Source organism: Hesperophylax consimilis, chromosome 15, assembly GCF_061612785.1.
Source record: "Hesperophylax consimilis isolate HC1 chromosome 15, BYU_Hcon_1.0, whole genome shotgun sequence".
NCBI lineage: Eukaryota > Metazoa > Arthropoda > Insecta > Trichoptera > Limnephilidae > Hesperophylax > Hesperophylax consimilis.
The window spans coordinates 26,598,803-26,621,067 of record NC_142850.1 but is presented as its reverse complement, the minus strand read 5'-3'; the positions used below and the strand labels follow the sequence as shown (position 1 = coordinate 26,621,067).

At 34.5% G+C, this 22,265-nt stretch overlaps 1 protein-coding gene across 1 annotated transcript in view; it reads right to left on the bottom strand.

Moving 5' to 3' along the window:
* Positions 1-21,223, bottom strand: part of LOC149417571 (neuronal synaptobrevin-like) — a 57,115-nt gene extending 35,892 nt beyond the window's left edge. The window contains exon 1 of the mRNA XM_089640408.1: positions 20,614-21,223. Coding sequence (XP_089496534.1) covers positions 20,614-20,615 — 2 coding nt within the window. The 5' untranslated portion in view covers positions 20,616-21,223. The remainder of the gene's footprint in view (positions 1-20,613) is intronic.
* Between the last annotated feature and the right edge of the window lie 1,042 nt (positions 21,224-22,265).

Genomic DNA, 22,265 nt, shown 5'->3' with positions numbered 1-22,265 from the left:
CACAGATGCGACAATTTTGCTTGTTCCACCGAGGTGGAAATGGGCCTCATCACTCAAGATGATTTGCATTTGATTCACTCAAGTGAATTTGAATAATTTCAATGCGTTGTTGAAGCGTGTATCGTTCCATTTTTATTAATGACGTAGTTTTTACTTGTCAAATGTCAAAAAATGACAGCTTCAAAAGTAATATCTACCGAAATAGCGGGCTATTCAAAATAACACTTCTTATTGGAAAACCCTGTATTATGTATGAGTTCCTGGTGATTTGATTCACTCTGTATAATAAAAAGGCGTATATTTATTATTTGGGAAATCCTGGTGATCTCATTCATCCTGTTTAGTAAAAAGGCGCCTATATATTATGCAGGAGTTAATAATAAAAAAAGTATGTACAGTAAAAAGGTGGATATTTAGTATGTGGTACTTTCTGACGCCTATTTATTATGTGGGAGTTCGCAGAGTGAAGAATGGATGAAATTTTTACAAAGTGATTAGATGCAATGCAAAGGAAATAGAATTTTCCTTTTCCCTGTGTCATATAATAGCATTATTATGTATTCGTTGGTGATCCAACCACGACCTAGTAACTGAAGGGTGACACGTGCACATGATAGACAAGGTAGGGGATAATACAAATAAAGAAGCCAAATTTGAACGAGGAAATATCAACAGTGACATAACCCGATATTTGGTTTGGTTATGGTCGAATAATTTCAAATGTTCGGTAGGAGAAAAAAAAATCGTACGGTCTAAAATATTAAAAGGACTGAAAATGTTGGACTGAAATTTGAACAAACATGTTAACGACCAGGGTATCGATTTTCCAATCCAGGCCGCTCGCAATCGCCGTCGATGAGGTGTTATTTTGATATTCAATCGTAAAAGATCAATGGTTTCATTGCTTGTGTGGCACGTAGCGCCGTTTTGTTGAAATTAAACGCTCTCCAGATCAATACTATCCAATTCCGACCATAAAAAATCATTAATCATCTCTCGATAGCGCAATCCATTCAACGTAACTGTTGTTCCTGCCTCATTTTCGAAAAAGTAAGGTCCAATGACTCCGCCGGACCATAAACCGCACCAAACAGTCACACGTTGATGATAGAGAGCTTCTCGGCTTTTCAACAATAACTCTTGGGTTTTCCGAGCCTCAGATGCGTGAATTTGCTTGTTGACGAAGCCACCGAGGTGGAAATGGGCCTCATCACTCAAGATGATTTGCATTTGATTCACTCAAGTGAATTTTAATAATTTCAATGCGTTGTTGAAGCGTGTATCGTTCCATTTTTATTAATGGAGTAGTTTTTACTTGTTAAATGTCAAAAAATGACAGCTTCAAAAGTAACATCTACCGAAATAGCGGGGTATTCAAAATAACACCTCTTATTGGAAAACCCTGTACGTGCATTGGTCGACATTCCAAAAATCATTCCACTCGAACAACGAGTGGGTCGAACTATTCGTTGTTCGAGCGGAATGACTTCGTCCAGAATCGAGGTCCAGTTTTTGAATCAATTTTATTTGGTAAAATAATACCTACGCATTTATTTTTATTATAAACATATATTTGAATTCCACCTTTGTTTTCTGGAATGAATGAATTCATATCTTGAGAGCCGAATATCGGCAGATGAAAATGCATTCTACCAACTTTTGGTAGTAACCGTGGACGCATATCTCTGAAATCGGATGTCATTACAGCAGTTAATATACGAAGTGAACGTCAATCCTACCCGATAGGCATTTTTCGAGGTTGGTAAAATTCTCGACTCCATTTTATAAGTAAAAAAGTTCAATCCTCAGTCAATACAGTTTTTAAGTTATGAAGGAAATTTTAAAATAGACGTATTATAGTAAAAAAACTTTTTAACAAGTAATGTTACTAATAAACAATGGTAGCATATAAAATGACTTAAATTATAAAATGACAAATATATAAAATGACTATAAAAATATTACCATTCGTTATTTCGGCTACTGGCATTATACCTAGCTCTCTCATTCAAAATTTAGGCGTATTAGATCTATCAAAAAATTTATATATAAAAATGCAGAAATCAGTCATTTTAAATACATGTAGGATAACGAAAGATTTTTTTAAATATTTATGCTGAGGGATCGGTAGGATTTATAGGCCCTGTTAGGAGTTCTACCGAGCCGAACCCTCTGATATGAAAATATCTGGAGTCGGTGAATTATTTTCCCATTTGATCTCTGGTGAGTTGAAGTGTTGTTCTTGAATTGTTTTGTATTTATTTTGCTTATATAATGCACTTGCATAATGTTGATTGACTAGATGATCATTTGTGGAAAAGTGTGTGGAAGGGTTTAGTTTTTCATATGGGGAAGATTTAACCCGGACATAAAATCGGAAAATATAAGCAATAATTATTAGCCTTAAACACAAATATAAATTGAAAAAATATTCCGGGAAAATTGAACGCGCACATTCTGATTTCCGTCAGGTTCACGAAACCTCTGTGCTAAGTGTATTTTTAACTGCTAAATAATTCAATAAATATTAGTATTCAATAATTGCTTTTTTTCACCTGAAAACAACCAACTTTTTGTTTGTAGGAAAGGTATTGTTAAATACTTAATTACCCACTAGATGGCGTCGAGATATATTATATCTTCATTTGATGGTAATATATTTTGACCTGTCATATGTTTACAAGACAAGGCTTTTTATGAAAAGCACAAAGGACAAAGCTAATTATTGCTTACAATAATTTGCTATTCTTTAACTTTAATAAAATTATAATGGTTTACAATTTGATTTGAAAATCGAATTAGTTATGTTAAAAATGTCGATAACCTTCGTATATTCGTTTACTAAACTACGCAGGCGAGCAATTGGGGAGTTTGATTTTTAATTTTCATGTGAAAGATGACATTGAAAAAGTGTAAAATTAAATATGTATTTATTAAAAAAAAACTGTACTATGTATTGGGTAGGTTCTGAATAATTATCACCATCCAAAAAAAAACTAAAAATAAAATAGAGCCACGGAAGAGCCAAGTTCGTGGCACTTTCTGAATTCGAATTTCTCTCGTTATTTCACCTGTGTCCTGTGTCCTGTGTCTCCTAACCTTTGCACCAAACAAAAGGATAAAAAGGTTTTTTATTTACCATAAAAGCAATAAAGAGTGATTTGAAATGCGAAAGATTCTTTACGTGTAAGGAGCTTTTACACAAGAAAAGTACGTGAAAATAAAAAATGAATCCTCACAATTCTGTGTGGGCGCTGAGCGGGCGTAGTAAAGGTGAAAGGCCATGTGTGGGCGGCTATCCACCTATCCAGGACTTTACAGCAAATGAGAGGTTTAAAACAAATAGAGGTTTCTACATAGAATTATACATAGACACGTAGTAGAGTATTATATCATAAGCCTTTCGGATTGTGCCTATTATAACATTTCGATGTTGATAACTATTTTTGTTTGTTACTTTAATTATTTAATTACTAGCTGTACCCCGCCACGCTTTGCTATGGCTCAGTGTGTCTGTACAAATGGAGAAACAATAGCAACCAACTGATAGATAACGCTGTTAAAAAAAGCTTTTTTTCCAACAGATAGTGGTGTTGTTAATTAAATAAATGTTTTTACCTGTCATAGGTGACATATAGGGTTTTCCAATAAGAGGTGACATTTTGAATAGCCCGCTATTTCAGTAGATGTTACTTTTGAAGCTGTCATTTTTTGACATTTGACAAGTAGAAACTACTTTATTAATAAAAATGGAATGATACACGCTTCAAAAACGCATTGAAATTATAAAAATTCACTATTATTAATTATTAGAATTTCATCGAAAAATCATCTTGAGTGATGAGGCCATCTTGAGTGATAAATTAAAATTCACTTGAGTGAATCAAATGCAAATCATCTTGAGTGATGAGGCCCATTTCCACCTCGGTGGCTTCGTCAACTAGCAAAATTGTCGCATCTGGGACTCGGAAAACCTAAGAGTTATTGTTGAAAAGCCTCTCTATCCTCAACGTGTGACTGTTTGGTGCGGTTTATGGTCCGGCGGAGTCATTGAACATTACTTTTTCGAAAATGAGGCTGGTGCAACAGTTACGGTTAATGATTTTTCATGGCCGAAATTGGATGATATTGATCTGGACAACGCAACGTCTACTTTCAACAAGACGGCGCTACGTGCCACACAAGCAACGAAACCATTGATCTTTTACGATTGAATATCAAAATAACACCTCTTATTGGAAAACCCTGTACTTTACACCAAACCCAGCGCCAGGCGCCGTTTGGGTCAGGCCCGACCCTGTTTGAACCCGATATTGTGGGATTGCCTTTTAGATTTTTTTTCTCGCCGGTTTTAACCGTGAAACCTGCAAGTGGCTTTCTGAGAACATTTCGTTTCATAATTATTTCATCATTTTCCATCACCGCCCACGACATATCACATCATAAATTGAAAAGGTCACGGAACGTTACCATAGCAGTTAGGTAAACTTCAAATTAGTTTGTGAATTAATAAATGAAGAGTTGCTGTACTAGTATGTACCTACCCACGAAGCTACAAGAATCTTTCATCCCGAAATTTACATTAAAGGTTAACCAAATATATTTAGTACCGAATTTAATTTAATTTATAACATTTCTGTGGAAGGAATGTTTTTGATACTATTGGGTCCAGCCAAAACTTTGTATTTTATTTGTTTTTCATAAAACCTACTTACATTATCATACCAATAAAAGTTTCATTGTAAACTTCCTTTTTGTTCAATATGTTATTTAGGAGAGAGAGGGAGAGGTTACAACGTATCAATCGGTCATGCACTTATAATTAATAAAATAGGTTCCCAACTACTCCCAATCGTCTGAATCCAGTGAGACTGTAGCAGACCCAATTATTGGGGTATGTTGTGAGTCTTAAAGTAGTGGGAAGGGGAAGAAGATAGAGAGGAGGAGTATCATTGATATATAACAGAAATAATAAAGGTCCTAAGACACTTCCTTGCGGTACACCATGTTCGATTGGGAGAGTTTTATTGGAGGAGAAGAGGGGCATTTCAAGCAACGCAACTTTTAAAATCCGAATGGTGAACATTCATCAGGGCGATACTGAGAGTATCTACCACTACCACAACAATTTATTGTAAAACGTAGGTTTCTCGTGCATTACACTCCTTTTCTTTTTTGCCAACACGCAAAAAAAATAACCTTACGAACGAACGTTTTATCCCATTATTATAAATAAATTGTAATCATATAATCAAAATATATTAAATTCCGTATGAATTATGCGGTATCATATTATATTATAATGTGAATGGAGCGATTATATTACAAAACCATTGGGGATTTCTCAGAATTATTTAAGAATATTCATTTTCCAAATCTTACCTGAAGCAATTCGAAAACATGAATGAGAATCTCCGAGAAAACTGAAATAAAATTTTATTGCAAAAGGTTAAACAGCAACTGGATAATATTGTACTTATATATTATTTCTACGAAGCTTTCAAGTTGTGAATAATGGTTAGGGCTTCATTCATCGTTTTCTGTTGCCCTTTGAAATAGCTGTGTATTACATAGACGTTATAGACGGGGGAACATAAATTCTGCTTTGTAAGGTCTCATTCAGAAAAGGAGTCTTAACTTGGTGAAATTTCGCCATCCTGTTATTGTCTTGAATCTGAAAGGACTTTGAAGTTCTGACTTAGCGATTTTACATAATTTTTCGTTTAAACAAATGACGCTTTTAGGGCTTAGCGTCGAATTATACAGGGTCCTAGTATGAATGGTATATTATAAGTCTTTGAAAATTGTTATATATTTTTTTGTTGTTTGTTTTTGGGGTGTTATGCCGTGTTGCGCTATTTAGCCGACGTTTCGGACAGCGTTGCAGTGTCCATCATCAGGGCAGATCCGGTAGATCCGAAGATGTGTTATATTATATCTGTCTTACTTTGCAGATTGAAGTGTTGGGAACTGTTTGTTAAAAATTAAAAGGTTCTACTTATAATTGTGTTTTTTTACCTTACAAATAATAGGTCTGGATTTAGCTACACTGTTCATTACTCGAGGGTTGGTAATTCTCTGGTTCGAGAAGCTTGTTCCCTGTCAATATAACCTCTGTTAGACTCTAGCGACATCTGACGGACTCTGGAGTAAGCTTTATGACTAGCGCCATCTATCGCTTAAATACTCAACTTATTACCATGCATCACAAGTGTTAGAGCGGGAAGATGACTTTCTTGATCGTGTGGTGTTCAGTGGGTGATGACTCAACTATTCTAAGTTGGAAAGTAAATACCCATAATGTTCGTATCTGGGGGTCAGAACACCCTCGTGAACTTGCAGAACGATAAAGAGATTCCCCAAAAGTAAAAGTTTTCTGCCCAATATTGCTAAGACATAATGAGGTATCAAGGATTTCTGTTATTTTTACAGTTTTTAATGTGAGAGCTGTTTCGGCTTTTGAGGCCATTATCAAACTATCAGACAGTTTGATAATGGCCTCAAAAGCCGAAACAGCTGTCACATTAAAAACTGTAAAAATAACAGAAATACTTGGAGAACTTAATAATTATTATAACATTATTAAATTTGATTTATTTTAAATTTATTTAAAAAAATTAAATGGAGTTCTACGAATTAAACACCAAAACAATAAATAGCTTATAACTATGATTAAAGTGTAGTGATTTAAAACCAATACTTTTAAACAGTGTTTTATTTGTAAGTTTACAACAATACCAGATAATTAGAAGTCGATTTTTTTTTCAGTGCAGAAATTCTGGGGCTAACTACCATAATATGTACTCCTCGATGCCCAGAATACTAATGGAGGGTAACAATTCTTCTGTGGACATTTTCATAATTATCAATTAATAAATACAAAAGATTGTTGCTGGGGCACTTCAGCTATGTATAAAAAAAGTGAAAACGTTTTATTAGTAATATAATTGTATATACTCCCAATTTTAAAACATAAAAGTACGTTAAAAATAAATTAATGTGTCACGGAATGGAACAACCGGATTATTTACAAGAAAAGTTAAAACTTGATTTTTCAATGTTGGTCCTGTACATTTAAAAAAACTGTATATTTTCAAAAAATATATTATGCAAGTTACTTAAGACACCACAAAATTTGTCTTACCTACATAAAATACTTACGAAATCAGACTTTTTTTGATTGAATGTAGAAGTGACTGAAGTGAGACAAGATAAAATCACATATACTAGTGTTATGTAGCTGTTAGAATCGTAGGAAATAATAACAATCGAAGCTGACCCCAAGTTTTGAGTGAAAATCTAGTCCGAGGTAATGCATCAGGGACCTAACCCCCCGATGCTAACTAACGGGTTTTCCAATAAGAGGTGTTATTTTGAATAGCCCGCTATTTCGGTAGATGTTACTTTTGAAGCTGTCATTTTTTTACATTTGACAAGTAAAAACTACGTCATTCATAAAAATGTAACGATACACGCTTCAACAACGCATTGAAATTATTAAAATTCACTTGAGTGAATCAAATGCAAATCATCTTGAGTGATGAGGCCCATTTCCACCTCGGTGGCTTCGTCAACAAGCAACATAGTCGCATCTGGGGCTCGGAAAACCCAAGAGTTATTGTTGAAAAGCCTTTTTATTCTCAACGTGTAACTGTTTGGTGCGGTTTATGGTCCGGCGGAGTCATTGGACCTTACTTTTTCGAAAATGAGGCTGGAGCAACAGTTACGGTGAATGGATTGCGCTATCGAGAGATGATTAATGATTTTTATGGCCAAAATTGGATGGTATTGATCTGGACATCATTTACTTTCAACAAGACGGCGCTACGTGCCACACAAGCAACGAAACCATTGATCTTTTACGATTGAATATCAAAATAACACCTCTTATTGGAAAACCCTGAATGTCGATCGACTTACATTTCAAACCCTACGTAAATCTACTGTAATTATAAATCTTTCCAATATACTACAATACGTTACTGTGAAAAAAACATCAAAATTGTGGGATATGATATAATGGGTGACCGGATAAATCATCAAAATTATTTATATATATCAAATTCATCACATCTTTAAAAAGTTATATAAAGTCATGGAAAGTGATGAAACAAAAACTTTATTAACAGGGTTAATTAGGTTAGGTAAGGTTAGGTTAAAAAAAATACTTTCATCGTTTTTAATGACTTTATATCACTATTTAAAAGTGTGTTGAATAGTCACTGTGTTGAGTTAGCATGGAACCCATATAATGTACAGATTTTGACGTAGTGCCCAGTTAAGGGGAAAAAACCTTCGCGTTGGCTTGGATACATTAATTTTCCAACTCATTGCATTCTGCCGTATCTCACCAGGAATGTCATAAAACATTCCTTTACGTCATACCGTCTTCCCACTGGCACTGGGGTAGGTAGAACTACCCACACAAAGCACGCTCGGAGCGTTTCCACTGCATTAAATTCGGTTCATACACCACTAGTATTTATTACCCGCTTTCAACACTTTTTTTATATATCGTTTTTCATGTTGAAAATTTGAGAAATAAGACATATTGAAAAACATTGTATTTAACTCTCGCGTTGTTATTCATTCAACGCTGGTAACATCCGCAACAGGCCTCAGGGCCGCGAGTCCTAATTATTTCGTGAATAAACCCATGAAGATATTTTGTGTTAATTTTTATAAATAAAAGACAATGTCGGAATGTGTGTGCCCGATAGACTCAAAAACTACCGGGCCGATTTTGCTGAAATTTTGTGTTTAGATAGTAGAATGAATGGTATAACAAGTCGGAGACGCCCGAGGATAACTTACGGCATTATGTCCGCATTGGAATGATATACCAAAACGAATTAAAGTCGATGCTAAATCATAATGCTAAACATATGGTATATACAGGGTTTTCCAATAAGAGGTGTTATTTTGATATTCAATCGTAAAAAATCACTGGTTTCGTTGCTTGTGTGGCACGTAGCGCCGTCTTGTTGAAAGTAAACGTTGTCCAGATCAATACCATCCAATTCCGGCCATAAAAAATCATTAATCATCTCTCGATAGCGCAATCCATTCTCATTCACCGTAACTGTTGCTCCAGCCTCATTTTCGAAAAAGTAAGGTCCAATGACTCCGCCGGACCATAAACCGCACCAAACAGTCACACGTTGAGGATAGAGAGGCTTTTCAACAATAAGCCTTGGGTTTTCCGAGCCCCAGATACGACAATTTTGCTTGTTGACGAAGCCACCGAGGTGGAAATAGGCCTCATCACTCAAGATGATTTTTCGATGGAATTCTCATAATTAATAATAGTGAATTTTAATAATTTCAATGTGTTGTTGAAGCGAGTATCGTTCCATTTTTATTAATGGCCTAGTTTTTACTTGTCAAATTTCAAAAAATGACAGCTTCAAAAGTAACATCTACCGAAATAGCGGGCTATTCAAAATAACACCTCTTATTGGAAAATCCTATAGTAGTGAATAGTGGAAAAAAGTCGGTGAGACCCGAGTAAGTATGGGACGATCAAATGAAACAAATACTTATGTGTTGTTTGTGATGATAGAATAAAGGTGTGTATGGATAATCTAAGACTTGGAAGTGAATAGCAGAAGAAGTTGAGGATGCCCGAGGAAAACATGGCACGATCAAGTAAAACAAATACTTATAATCATAAACTTTTCAATTATTTACGATGATACGAGTACTATTTCCACCAATGTACCCAGTTTTCAGGTGTACCAGAATTCCCAACCTCAAAACTTTACTCCATATTCATCATCAAACATCAGCTCGTATTTCATATAGTTACACACTTATTCAAATAACATTAGGCGCTTTTTTCTATTTTGTTGATAAAAGTTCATAATTTTTTTTTTCATTAACTCCACACTGGAAGCCCCGAGGAAAATAATTTCCAACAAGGCCTATTTCATCTTTGGGGATGCGGTGGGGAAGAACTTTTTAAGGAGAGGAAGGAGTGAACATGGGTCTTGGATAGACTCATGTTATAAGTGGGAGAAAACACAGAGGCTGGCAAATCGTTCCACAGCCGAGATGTTGAACTCAAGAACGGGTCGTCGAAGCAACTCGTTCTCATGTTACAAATGTTAACAGTGTACATATTTTGGTGTGTTTCCCGACTATACATCAGTGCCGAAGGGATCAATGATACTAAATGACACTCAGAGAATCTTCCATTGTAATGCCGGTAGAACAAGGACAGTATATATACCTGAGCCTGTGCTATAAAGATTGCAATCCATTTGTTAAGACAGGGGAATCTATCAAATGGACCACCCGTTTCTGCATAGATACGAATAATTTTTCAGGTATATTGGAGCTCCAGACCAGAGGTGGCTGCCAATTTCAACCGTAGGGCACACTTGCGATTTGTACAATCATTGACCTTCTCTACTAATCTAGCGATTTGGGAATATGTTAGTTCCAATCAATGACCTTCTCTACTAATCTAGCGATTTGGGAATATGTTAGTTCCAATCAATGACCTTCTCTAGTAATCTAGCGATTTGGGAATATGTTAGTTCCAATCAATGACCTTCTCTACTAATCTAGCGATTTGGGAATATGTTAGTTCCAATCAATGACCTTCTCTATTAATCTAGAGATTTGGGAATATGTTAGTCCCAATCAATGACCTTCTCTACTAATCTAGCGATTTGGGAATATGTTAGTTCCAATCAATGACCTTCTCTACTAATATTATACGGTTAGGTATATATTACATAGTTATGTCGTTGAGTGTTGGTTAAGTGAAGTTTTATCGATCGAAACAATAAACTTTACAAAGGGAATAGACAGAAACCCATCAATATCTAGTATCTAATTCAACTAATAATCATTTATTATTATTATTATTATTACATACTAGTGATAGCTAAGGCTTCCGTTTACGTCAGTTCAACAAACTAACAATATAAAACTGTACAAACGTGATACTCTTTTTTAAATTTAACGTAAATCAAATTTAATATTGTTATTATTGCTCTGCAATTTTTAGTTTTATTTTGGAACAGCTGTTTCGGCGTTCAACGCCATTCTTAAACTGTCACTAGGCCAAGTTGAGATTTTTTTAAAAATATGTTTTTATTATTTGCCCGCCCAATTTCAATTTTTATGATCTCTAAAATGATTTATTGCCGATTAAACTGATTTACTTGATTTATATTATTATAATATTACTTGATATATTTGATTGAGAAAGTAATTAGGGAGTAAGAATAAATGACTATATTAACAGCTGTCCAATGTCTCCTCTTCATCTCCTGTTACTCGAGATAATATTTTGTATGTACATTGTGTTAGTTACAGTCTGAGTTATAGATTCTTTGAGGACCAGTATTTCAGTTGCATCATAAGCTCGGCTAATACATTAATTACATTCGTCAAGTTGCTATCGAGTAGGTTTCCTGACGTAAATCAAGCCGATCTAAAAAAACAACTGAAATTCCGGCCCTAAGTATCGCTCGTAATGAAAGAATCGAAACGTTACTTGAAATGATTGGTTGATTGATTGGTTGATTGATTGATTGAAATGATGGCCTATCATGTGATACATTAAAAAAATAAAACAACATGTATTAACGCCATTACAACATATCTTTAATATATGCCTCAAAGATGGTCATTTTCCAGAACAGTTTAAAATCTCCACTATAATACCTATTCATAAATCTGGGGATACGCATAAATTAGACAATTACAGACCAATATCACTTGTTTCAAACCTATCAAAAATATTCGAAAAATGCATCAAATTTAGAGTCATTGAACACTTAGAAAAATATAAAATTCTATCGAAAAATCAATACGGCTTTCGTAAAGATCTAAGCACTGAGGATGCCATATATGAATTGACAAAAAATATTTATACATCCATCGATAAAAAAAAGAAATGTCTTGCCATATTCCTAGATTTAAGAAAAGCTTTCGACACCGTTAATCATAATTTACTCATTAAAAAAATAACTCAACTGGGTTTCAAAAAACACACACTAAAATTACTATCAAACTATCTTAAAGACAGAACACAAAAAAACAAAAATTGGGAATAATTATAGTTCAGAAACACAGATAAAAAACGGAGTCCCGCAGGGAACTGTTCTTGGCCCGATTTTATTCTTAATTTATATTAATGATTTATGTAATTTTGTAATCCCTGGTAAAATTGTTTCTTACGCCGATGACACGGCAATAATAGTGGATGGTAATAACTGGACAGAAACTTTTTCGAATGCAACTGTATGTATTTCACTTGTTTCAAAATGGTTAAAATACAACAAACTTGTCTTAAACTACAGCAAAACATTTTACTTACCTTTTTATAAAAACATCAAAAACAAACCAAAAGACAACCTTAAAATTAGAATCCATAATACAACTTGCAATCAAGAAATGTGCTTCCTGTGCAACGAACTCGCTAATGTCAAAAATATAAAATATTTAGGAGTATCAATAGATATTAATCTTAATTGGAAATCTCATATTAATCAAACCACTTCTAAACTAAGATATCTAACCTACATATTTTATAGACTCAAGGAAATTTTAAACGCTGAAAAATTGAAAATGATCTATTTCTCTCTGGTGCAATCTGCAATCACTTATGGCATAATAGGATGGGGTGGTGCACCTGATACTTTTATTAAGCCTCTACAAATAATTCAAAAGCACATAATTAAAGTCATATATAACAAAAATAAAACATTTTCGACCGACCTATTATACAAGGAATCTAAATTATTTAACATTCGTAAATTATTTATATTACAAACTATGAAATATCTATTTAAAAACAAAAACAATTTCAAAATAAATGAAAACAGAATGAGCAAAAGAACAAATAATATATTTTACACCCCCCAAACCAATACTAAATTAATGAAGACGCATAGCAGTTTCATTGGTCCTCGTACATTTAACACTACAAACTCAAATGATAAACAAAAAGATAGAATATATTAAAGAGGTAAAATTATGGCTGATTGACGCAGATATTGAAACGCTTTTACTATAAATTTATTTATCCTTTCTACAACTCACTTGCTGAAACTTTATAAATTATTGTACATAATGTTTTTCTCTGTACTTTTTATAATAACTATAAACAAAAAAAAAACTTTTTCTACTAATGTATATTATACTTTAGGTACTTGAAATATAGTAATCGTTTTATATTACCCACACTCAGGCAGTCAGTGCCTTAGTGGGTTTTCATTTCTTTTGTAAACTATTTGGTATTATATATTATGTTATTTTATATTATCTATTAATATGTATAATATGTGTAAAGAAATGAAAATAAATAAAGTTAAAAAAAAAATAAAAAAAATAAAAAAAAATGGCTTTAGTGATCAGATATGATATCAGATATACTTCATCATTTTTGTCTTCCCCTCCCCGCACCCTTCAGCCTCACAGCATACTGGGAAGCCATAGTCCCATAGTTCCGGTAAGTGTGGAGCTATTGGAACTTCACATTAAAAAGGCTCTTGACTATTGCCTGGACTCATATCCCTAGCTTGTCCCAAGGTGAGGCAAAGCCGTTACGATGCTGATACTGTGCTTTGCAGTATGGAGTTTCATAGAAATAATTTATAATGGCTCGGAGACAAAAATTACTGCTAAAAAATATTGCTTATTTATTTAAAATCTCTTATAATTATTCGTTATTCGATATTAAGATAAACGCGTTAAGATAAATTCGTATTAAGATAAACGCAGGTGCGTGAACATGTGTCCCGATAATATTACGAATTTATTAAAAATTTATCAGGAAATGTCCTGCAATCCCTTTTTTAACCGGATTACTAATGATTTGAAGAGATTCTTAATAAAATAGAAATACTCATTTATATTCTTGCGGGATGATATGTTTGCTTCAACCTTTATCCCCCCATTCCAATTTATAAATAATGTTATAGATAAAATTAAAAAAAAAAAAAAAAAAATCGGAATCTCTAAAAATAGTAGATAGTAATACCTACAGAAGCAATCACATAATGTTTGTGCAAATTCCTCATTTCCATATCGTATTTAACTGTATAATCAATGCTATTAAAAAATATGTGACGAAGACGTCATCAAAAAGCTCTCGCTCGGACTTTAAGCTCGAATGTAGGACAAATTCCAAAGCTTTGGCGTCATATTTCACATTTCCTCGCGTAATTAAATCAGCCGCCACTTTGCTGAAAGGAAAATGTTAAATGAAATTGCCCGCTCCAACTTCATTCGAAAGTTTGAAGCAAATAAAGGGAAAAAAACTTCAAAAGAACACGTGAATTTGCTCCAGAATTCCAAAGAATTTCTCGTTCGTATTGAACGAGAAAAAAGACCCACAACTTTTACTTCGATACGTTATTAACTTGTTGGCTTTCCTTTGGACTATGTAATTTTTATCAAGTTTTCTTTGCTGATATTTCACACGTTTTATTACAATTTGATAGCAGTGGAAATTTTATTACCTTATGTAATTTTTTTTAAATTTTGGTCACAACAAAATTATGATTTGTTTTACAAATTTCAAACTTATAAATGAGCCCCAGCCATTTTGATAAGATCAAAATCACACCAGTTAGATGATCATTTTACAACAATTTTAGTGACCGACCGAAGGTTCGGCCGGTTTCGGCCACGGTTTCTAATAATTGGCCGAATCTTCGGCTCAGCCGAAACCTGCGTTTTTGATTTGTCGACTAATGTTTCGCTTTATCACTCGGGTGCACGTGTATGCCTTTAGACAATTCAAATATTGTTTTAACAGAAGACGGTTATATAAAACTTCTCAAAGTTCATAGCTTTAATAGTTAGATATGTTTAAAGATGATTTATTTTCGTCAAAATTTAATAATCACAATGTCTAAAATAAAGACTATAATGAATTCTTTACCAAAATTTGTAGTTCTAAGATTTTTTGTAAATCACCAGCAATAAACGAACCAAAAAACTAAAAAATTGCGCAGTTGTGCATTTTATATCTAACCTGAATGAACTCTTACGAGTTTAACAAATGAAAATCTTATTTTCGGGGTATGAAATATTTTTTTTTTAACAACTTATGTAAATATGTTTCGGTTTCGATTCGAACAGAAGCCGACATTTGGCTTCAGGCAAAAAATCTAGTTTTGATCGGTCACTGAATATTTCATCCCGATCCCGAAAGAGTTAGAAAAAACTGTATATACATCCATTTTCAGACGAAGCGATTTTAAATTGGTGCCCGTAAGTGGTGAGCTTCAAAAGTCCTCGCTCGGCTTTGCTCGTGTACGGTTTAGTGCATTACCAACTAATATGTATTTTAGGTACACGAATATCTGCAATCAGAACACTATAATTTTTTTTTCCGCTATGAACGAGAGTTTTTAAATCAGAATTTTAATTTTGCTAGTCTCACAGGGACGTTTCCGTGTTCTTGAAAATGTCTCGGCTTGAGAAAAAAAAAGTGGTTAGGTAAATTGTAGTAAAGTTCTTGTTGATATTGAATATTGCTAATTTATTAAGAATCTCTTCAAATTGTTCGTAATCCGGTTAAAAACGGGATTTCAGACCCTTTACGAATGAATTGATGGGTTTCCTAATAAACTTATCAGACACGTGTTTGCAAAAATCATAATATTTCCGCATTTCGTCAGTTTATATAATCAAGGCAAGCGCACAGAGGCGGATTTGCCCTTAGGCCTATGTAGGCCCGGGCCTAGGGCGGCCAGATATTAGGGGCGGCCAATCGTGACAAAAAAGTCACAGATGATAACAAGAAATTACTTCCTAAGTACCTAAATATTCTACGTACGAAATGGCGATATGCAAGAGCGTGTTCACACACAGCACACAGCGCGCCCCCACGCCCCGCAGCCGCCCTTGCCACACCTAAGAACAGAAGAAAGCCGTTATATGTGAAGCAAGAGGTATTCGTTTAAAACTGGAACGCTTTGAAACGGCCATCATGACTGTGTTTTGGGGATTTTTACTGAATCGTATTAACGCCACAAGTAAAAAACTTCAGAGTGTGGAAATTGACATCACCATTGTCATAGAACTGTATGAGGTACTTATACATTTTATTGGCAAAATGCGAGATAATTTTGATGATTTCGAAAACCAAGCCAAAAAACTGTAATTTTTACAGGAATATGAAAGAGATTTTCGACGCAATCGAAAGCCTAAGCTACTTCCTGGCGAGAATAATACAGGTGAAGAGATGCAACAAAAAAACGGCCGCGAAAATTTCAGAATCGCTACTTTTTTTAGTAATAATCGATTCCTTATCAGCAGAACTAAAAAAACGACTGGGTGCTTACAAATCACTTTATAATAAATTTAATTTTATTACTCAATTGATAAAACTAAGCCCGTCTGAAGTCGAAGAAAAGGCAAAATCATTGTAAATGATTTATTCTAGTGATTTAGAAGCCCATTTTTCAGAAGAATGTCTCCATTTTCGTGCTCACTGCAGTGTGAAAAATAAGGATCGAAACAATGCTGTCAGTTTGTTAAAATGGTTACGAACTGAAGATCTTCAAACCATTTATCCAAACGTGGATATTGCTCTTCGAATGTGTGTGTGTACTCCCGCCAGTAACTGTTCTGGAGAGCGATCATTTTCTTGTTTACGACGTGTAAAAAATTATTTACGCACAACAATGGCGGAGCAAAGGCTGAACAATCTTGCTTTGCTTAACATAGAAGCAGATTTTTTAAGGAAATTGGATTGCGAAGATCTAATTAATGATTTTGCTGCACTTAAGTGCAGACGAGAATTGTAACTGCCAGATTTTTGTTTTGAGTTCAGTTTTTTTTTATGTTAGATAATGCTTTACGTAAATTTTTTTACCAACGTTTTAATTTGTATTTTAAGTTAAGTTATTATATTCGAATAACTTTTTATCCAGCCCGTATCTAGCAACCCTAATTGTAACTGTGAAACACTTATATATTATTGTATGAGAATAAACCTGAAACTAGTTAAATAAATTAAACCTAAAACTGTTTTAAATGTTTTATTCAAATCCTTGAAACCTTAGAAAGTATTACAAACTAGCAGCTATTATAGTTAACTAAATTTCTGAATCGATTTCGATAAAAGTTGTCAATAAAGTAAATTCATTATGTAGTCTATAGTCTATATCAGGGGTTTCCAAACAACGGCCCGCCAATGTCATCAATCCGGCCTGCGACAATCGATAATTATACAGTAATTGAACTAGCGAATTTAGCAAGCGTATTTTTTTACATTAATTCCACACAGGAGGCTTTGAGGAAAATATTTTCCCTCACGACCTATGTCATCTTAGGTGATGCTGTGTGGAGGGTCTTTTTAAGGAAGGGAAGGATAGGAAGTTCTGAAAAGGAAAATGTATGAGGGGTGGGTAGGAATCTGGGGATTAGTGTGTCCAGGAGTGACATACGTATGAATACATCCCTCCAACTGCGGTGCAAGGCGATGGGTCAAGATAGTCCGGCTGTAAAGGTCAAAAGGCCTCCCTCACCCAGTCTCTCTCGATCCGGCCCGCCACGCAGCAGGTGGGCAGACCAGACAGCGCCGCCAAGACCTGGACAAATCTCACCCCATGAACCATGAATGATAATGGCAGGAAAATTAAAACGGTTTTGACCCTAGGAACTTACTGAAAAGTTTAGATACTCCTGGTCAATATGATGGGTACTGAGAAAGGGGCGGCTACATGGTCTGGGGCCTAGGGCGGCCAAGACTGCAAATCCGCCTCTGCAAGCGCAGGTTCATGAACGCGTGTTCTGATATGTTAGGAATTTCCTAATAGTTTATCAGGAGTCGGTATGCAATCCCGTGTTTAACCGGATTACCAATAATTTGAATACATTATGAATATATCAAAAAGAATACTTATACTTCTAAATGTATTCATGATAACGCTAAAAATAAGTTAAAGATAAGATTCTTAATAAATTAGTAGTACTTGTTTTTCTCCGTATATAATTAATAATTTTGTAGGCTATCCAATTGAATTTTTGCGAAATTGTAAAGAAAAGGTTTCGGAGCACTGGTAAGTGATTCTTGCGCCTAAATCACGACCTGTGGAAAAATCATCGTTGCGCAACTTCCAAACAGGATGTTGGTAAGATTGTATCAAAAAGGCGCTCCGTGTGAAACAGTGCATACATTTCGTCGTAACACTTTCGGTAATTCTTTTAGAAAAGAGTTACGAAAACCTTCAAGATGCCATGGACTTATTATATGAATAAGTAGATATAGGAAAAATGTTGTATTAAGAATTTAGTTTATTAAATTGATTTAGTAAATTTCAGGTTTTGTTACCATCCCGAGCAATGATCACAATAAGTTTAAATTGAAAAAAACTAAAAGGAATATAATAATATTGGTGGCTATTTTTTTTCTATTTTCGTAAAGTTTAAACATAAATTGATAAAATATTTTGACGCTGAAAATATTTATGTTTTGCTTAACGTTCTGGACAAGGGCGTGTGTAAGGGGGCTTAGAGGATCAACCCCCCCCCCCCCTCCTACATTGGCCTCATTTGAATAATCTAAATAATAGGTTCTTATAATTAGACTAATTAAAAACATTGTAAGGGTCGAACCCCCCCCCCATTTGAATGCTATAGCTACGCCACTGGTTCTGGACAAAAACATTAATTTAATTTACTTACAAGCTGTACGTCTCTGTGCAGATGGAGAAACAAGAGCGCGTGTTGCTCTTACGTCCAACAGATGGCGCTATTTTTTTGTAAAGAATATTTTTGCCTGTCACGAGTGACATCTACGTAATATATAAAACACACGCGTATTCGAATGCAACGATGTGTCAAAATTGTAATAATGATATGTATTAGATTTTGAATAAACGAATATTTACATTTGTATTAATATATATTGGCTTTATGATTTACTATATGATACAGATTATGAATGTAAACTAATTTCTAAACATCTATAGATGCATGTTAAAATTCTTTCACAAAACATCGTCTATCATAGCAAGAGTTACGGTACTATAAATTTATAACTGGGCACCAAAGATAATAGAATGTATTGCAATGTCTTGTATTATAATATCTTTGCTGGGCACAAAACGAGGACAATGCCGGGTTCATGCTTTTTTGTAATGTTCAATGGTGTGAAAACCGTTATTATTTAAATGTGGTAAACTAACCCTACAGCAATATAATGGAATATTAATTATTTATCCCTCGAAGCGTTCCCTAAAATATTTTCACAAATAGGGAAGAGGATTTTTGTCATGGTGTAATGTACTCATTTATTGGTGTACAGGATTTGCCGATATTATTAATTTTAAATCATCGAAGACAATATTAAATACTAGCTGAAGTGTACCCAGAGTTGCTGGGGGTTATCTTTAAGAGATAGACATATACCATCGCCGACTTTTCGCTAAGCCTTTTTAAGATACACAATTCCGTAGTACAGGGTTTTCCAATAAAAGGTGTTATTTTGATATTCAATCGTAAAAGATCTATGGTTTCGTTGCTTGTATGGCACGTAGCGCCGTCTAGTTGATAGTAAACGTTGTCCAGATCAATATCATCCAATTTCGGCCATAAAAAATCATTAATCATCTCTCGATAGCGCAATCCATTCACCGTAACTGTTGCTCCAGCCTCATTTTCGAAAAAGTAAGGTCCAATTACGACCATAAACCGCACGAAACAATCACACGTTGAGGATAAAGAGGCTTTTTAACAATAACTTTTGGGTTTTCCGAGCCCCAGATGCGACAATTTTGCTTGTTGACGAAGCCACCGAGGTGGAAATGGGCCTCATCACTCAAGGTGATTTGCATTTGATTCACTCAAGTGAATTTTAATAATTTCAATGCGTTGTTGAAGCGCGTATCGTTCCATTTTTATTAATAACGTAGATTCTTCTTGTCAAATGTCAAAAAAAGACAGCTTCAAAAGTAACATCTATCGAAATAGCGGGCTATTCAAAATAACATCTCTTATTGGAAAACCCTGTACTTTAGGATAGATACATTTTGATTTGATTTATGAATTCTAACGCATAATTTATTTTAGAAAATATTTTATATAAGTACCTTTGTTATTCGTTTGACATTTCGTAAACATTATTATTTCACCTATAACACGCCGGAAGATTTATTATGAACTTGAACGATAACATCAAATAATAAAATTGCAGTAAAAAAAAAAACACTCAACATTTTTAAAGGCCGAGTTTGTGCAAGCTGTTTAAAAGCAATTCCAGTTAGCAGTAAAATTTAATTTAAATATGCACAATTGCACGATATATTAAACTGCACAGTTTTTATAAACACAGTATTGAAAAACAAAGACATTTTTGAAAAGCAAATCATATGATTATGTAGTTGTTTCGAAATCAATACTTATTAATTGTGTCTTAAGCTGGTGACAAAAATGTCAATCCGTGATCAATACAAATTAAAATAGGCAATATTATCATTAAATCTCAACATTTTCGTTATGAATTATCACGAATCTTCAATATTATGGAATTTTAGCAAGTCGCAGCGAAGATAGTTAGGATTATTTGTGTTATTTTGTTTATCTAATTCGTCACCACAAATATGTGCAGCGTTTAAAATACAAATGTGTAGTACTTACATTGTTCAGAGCTGGTGAAGAGTATTTATTCCAAAAGCAGCGACTGGTAGCCGAACACACAAAATGTTATTGTTTTTCACAATCACGATGGTAAACGGTACGTGGCGACCGACACTCAGAGTATTTTCTTAATGAAAACCATGGGAACCGAGGGAAACCGCCGCCAGAGGTCTGCCTAGTGATTTGTCAATACAATTATTCCAAAGCGTACAATGTAGAGAGAGGGCACTGTGATCGAAACTTTACGTTTTGATCGGGATTAATTACATGTTATTAAAATGAAAGCCGATAACAAGATTAGCACTTATGACATTACGCGGGATGTCGAGCTACGCACGTCGAAATCAAGCGGGTTTCGTCCGTCAACTCGAAGGGAAATGGGGTGCTCTAGTTAAAACGTTCTCTCTACGGAAGAGGGCGGCTATAGGCTGTAGCAGTAAGCTATATGCGCTGGGTGTCCGCCGACCTACCTTTGTATTACTGTATTGGATATTGGTCTGTATTCTGTGTGTGTATTCCACGGATCTTGCTGGTATGAAAGGAATGAATATAAGTACGGGTGTGTACACTGCGCGTGCGCCTTGCCACTTGTCACAAGTGGGGTAAGCGACAAAAATCAATTCGTGGCTATGATGGGTTTCGTGACGTATCTGTACTTAGATTAGTATATTAATTTATCGATAGACCCGCGTTGCGCGGCTATAATGCCATCTGAAGGAATCTGTTTGCACAGCCTTCGCTAGCGCTAATAAAATACACAAAAACAACAGATAGTGTGACTTATTATTCATGTCGCCATTAGGATTTAGGTAAAGAATCACGGTTTTTAGATCCGTTTCAGTTTCAGCCGGCATAATATTGTATTTGTTTAATTTTAATTATAAGAACATCTTGGTATATTTTAAGTTTCTAAGTGGATTGAAATCTGAACAAATTAAATTTCATCCCCCATCCGGCGTATTTTACAGAAATGTTGTGAACTTTGCCATTTCAAAAAGCCCACTGATTCCAAGTACCTATGTATGTATAGGTAGCTATTGGCTTAGTGTAGGTATAGTTAGATATAAATAGTAGTAGGCAAACGAGGAAAGCCGAGATACATAATATGATGATATAATATTTACTTTAATACACTTTTCATCTTATTTAATCCCCCCTAGAGTGGAGAGACTTAATAATTTAAAGTGAAAATTTCTCGTATACAGTATGAACCTCTTTTGCTTGTGATTTGTAATTCTTGAAAAATATAATCTTCTCGTAATTTCTAAAATAAAGCCGAAACGAAACATGACGGACTTTTCAAAACTAATGTTCGATTTTATGTCCGGGTTAAATCTTCCCCATAGGAAAAACTAAACCCTTCCACACACTTTTCCACAAATGATCATCTAGTCAATCAACATTATGCAAGTGCATTATATAAGCAAAATAAATACAAAACAATACAAGAACAACGCGTCAACTCACCAGAGATCAAATTGGAAAATAATTCACCGACTCCAGATATTTTCATATCAAAGGGTTCGGCTCGGTAGAACTCCTAACAGGGCCTATAAATCCTACTGATCCCTCAACATAAATATTTAAAAAATCTTTCGTTAATATTATTACTAAAATACTAGTTGTACCCCGCCACGCGTTGCTATGGCTCC